This window comes from Trichinella spiralis, assembly GCF_000181795.1.
Source record: "Trichinella spiralis strain ISS 195 chromosome Unknown Scfld5962, whole genome shotgun sequence".
NCBI lineage: Eukaryota > Metazoa > Nematoda > Enoplea > Trichinellida > Trichinellidae > Trichinella > Trichinella spiralis.
Genome location: NW_003532901.1, coordinates 1 through 2,389, shown reverse-complemented (window position 1 = coordinate 2,389; position 2,389 = coordinate 1). Strand labels below are relative to the sequence as shown.

The window sequence follows — 2,389 nt, the reverse complement described above, 5'->3', positions numbered from 1 at the left end:
AAAGAGCCTGGTATTCATTAATGTTGTATTTATTTTATTGATATATTAATTGTTGGTTGTTGTTGTAATATGAAACTCGACACTATATATTTGCCTAATTCGCAAACGCTTGTAGCAAAAAGCAGAAATGTTTCTATGCAAAGCCGTCTGCTGATTAGCACATACGCGTATAAACGAAATTACAAACGTCAGTTCTTATGGCAACAATGATATGCAAAACCGAAGAATCATTAATGTTATAGATTCTATAATACAGACCAATATGACCACTTATTTAAAGCCATATTCAAATATTGCAAGAAATCTTTTTAATTCTGTTGTAAAAAATATGCACACTGGTATTTGATACTCCGCCTGCCTTCTTTGATAGAATGCCGGCAGTACTCTGCTGGACGGAATGGATCATCTCACCACCCGTTCACCTCTAAACCGCTTCCGAAGCTGCGAGCTACCATCAATGAACAGCATTTGTTCTGTCGAAAGCTCAGCCTTGCGGGGTTCGTTTCCGCCGTCAGAGCATCGACGTTGCGGTCGATGGGATCAGAGAATTTCTCCTTTGTCCATTCGATACTGGTGACCTGCGCAGGACGAGTGTCTCTTTTCTCACTACGGTGTACGGCCGTTCAAAACGTTCTTTCAGTCTCTGCACTTCCAGCTCGTAGTCGGCGTTTGAGGAGGACAGGCAGATGATTGATCCTAATGCATCGCCTGTCAGAAAGCAACGCAGATACGTCATCTTGATTCCATCTGAGAGATGCGTACGCTTCTGGATGCTGTCTGCGAATCAGTCATTAACATCTCAGAAATTCAGTGACATCACCTCTGAAATTGGGAAGAACGAAAGATGTCAGTCAGATGTTTTCTCGACTTCGACAGTCTTCATATTCTTGGAATTTGCTGCATCCACCTTTCTCGCGCTTATCAGGTTTCACGCACAGACAGTGATCTTACAGAAGCCTGGTCGTAGCGGTTCTCACTTTCTCACCGTGAAAAGTCGCTTAATCTTCTTCCAGGAACATGCTGATTCGACGGTAGATCTCTTCTTTGATGAAGAGCTCAGCTTCGATCCTACCAGCTGCAGCATTCTTCCCGCACAGATGATTCAGCACTTCAGCGAAGAACTACAGTCGCCTCTTTAACGTGATCAGTTTTTTCAGATTGGAGGTCTGACTTTCTCAGCCTCTATCGTAGGGGATCAGTATGTCATCGAGAAAACCGTTGTCACTGCAATCAGGTGGACTGTAAAATTTCATTTGGCGGTATGTCATATCTACAATGATCACTTAAGCGTGATCAGACTCACATTCGCTATGAACGCGGAAAAAATGCAGGACAAACTGATAGAAACACATACCTTATTGATCGAATGTGTAAACAACACACTACACAACAAAGCTACAGAAACTCACAAGCAGAACGTTTATTACTGACAGCATCACTCAGGTCACGCACAGTCTAAATCCGTCGCAAGTGAAAGTAGTGGAAGAAGGGATCCTGCGCAATCAGTGGAAACTCAGAACTGCCGGGAAGAGGGTCTACTACCCGAGTGTCCTTCAAAGGCATGCCGCTCGACGTTTGATTGGCCTTAAGTTTCATTAGTTTTCATGCCGGCTAAATTTCATTAGTTGCTGTTGCGATGAGTTTTATTCGTTGTCGCAAACCTAAATTTTTACTGGTTGTCATTCTAATGCGTGCTATTTGTCAAATTTTGATTTCATTTCAATTATCAGTTTTCTGATACTCAAAGCTTTAATATTTTATGATATTTATGTGGTAAAATTAATTACAATTAATTATTTAATGAAATTCAGTGAAATGGTGAATCCACGTGATCTTTCTTACTAATAGCATCCATAACTTCTAAATTCAATTTATACTTTAATTTAAACTTATATTTAACTTCATTAAATTAAGAAACAAATTAATAAGAAGCAAACTTTTGAACAAAGCCTTTAAAATGCTCAATATTATACACCCCATAAACCAAACAATTTAAATTAAAGTAAAATGAATTTCTTAAATCTGATCACCCGTTCCTTTGAAAAAAAAATTTTGCCCCAAAAATGAAAACCCCCACCCCAAATTTGTTAAAAAAACTTATAAATTTTTAAGGGGCTAGGCCCCCTTTTTAAATGGGTTAAATTTTACCTACCCACCAAAAATACACATTGGAACATAAACCACGAAAGCCTTAAAATAAAAAAAAAGGGCCCCTTAAAAAAAAAAAAAAAATTTGACAAATAAAAAATGCCTTGAAAAATGACCAAACCCCCTAAAAATGAAAATATTCCCCCCCCCCCCAAGGAAAATATTCTTCCCCCACACACACCATCTCTAATTGGGAAATAGGTTATGCCCCCCCCCCCGGGCTAAAACCCCAATTAAAAAA

At 39.1% G+C, this 2,389-nt stretch overlaps 1 protein-coding gene across 1 annotated transcript; it reads left to right on the top strand.

The window, feature by feature from the left end:
- Window positions 1-844: 844 nt before the first annotated feature.
- Window positions 845-1,459, top strand: Tsp_13339 (conserved hypothetical protein). The gene is made up of 3 exons (XM_003366462.1): window positions 845-925; window positions 1,158-1,241; window positions 1,289-1,459. Exons 1-3 carry the CDS (start codon window positions 845-847, stop codon window positions 1,457-1,459), a joined length of 336 nt encoding a protein of 111 aa, XP_003366510.1.
- Window positions 1,460-2,389: the final 930 nt, after the last annotated feature.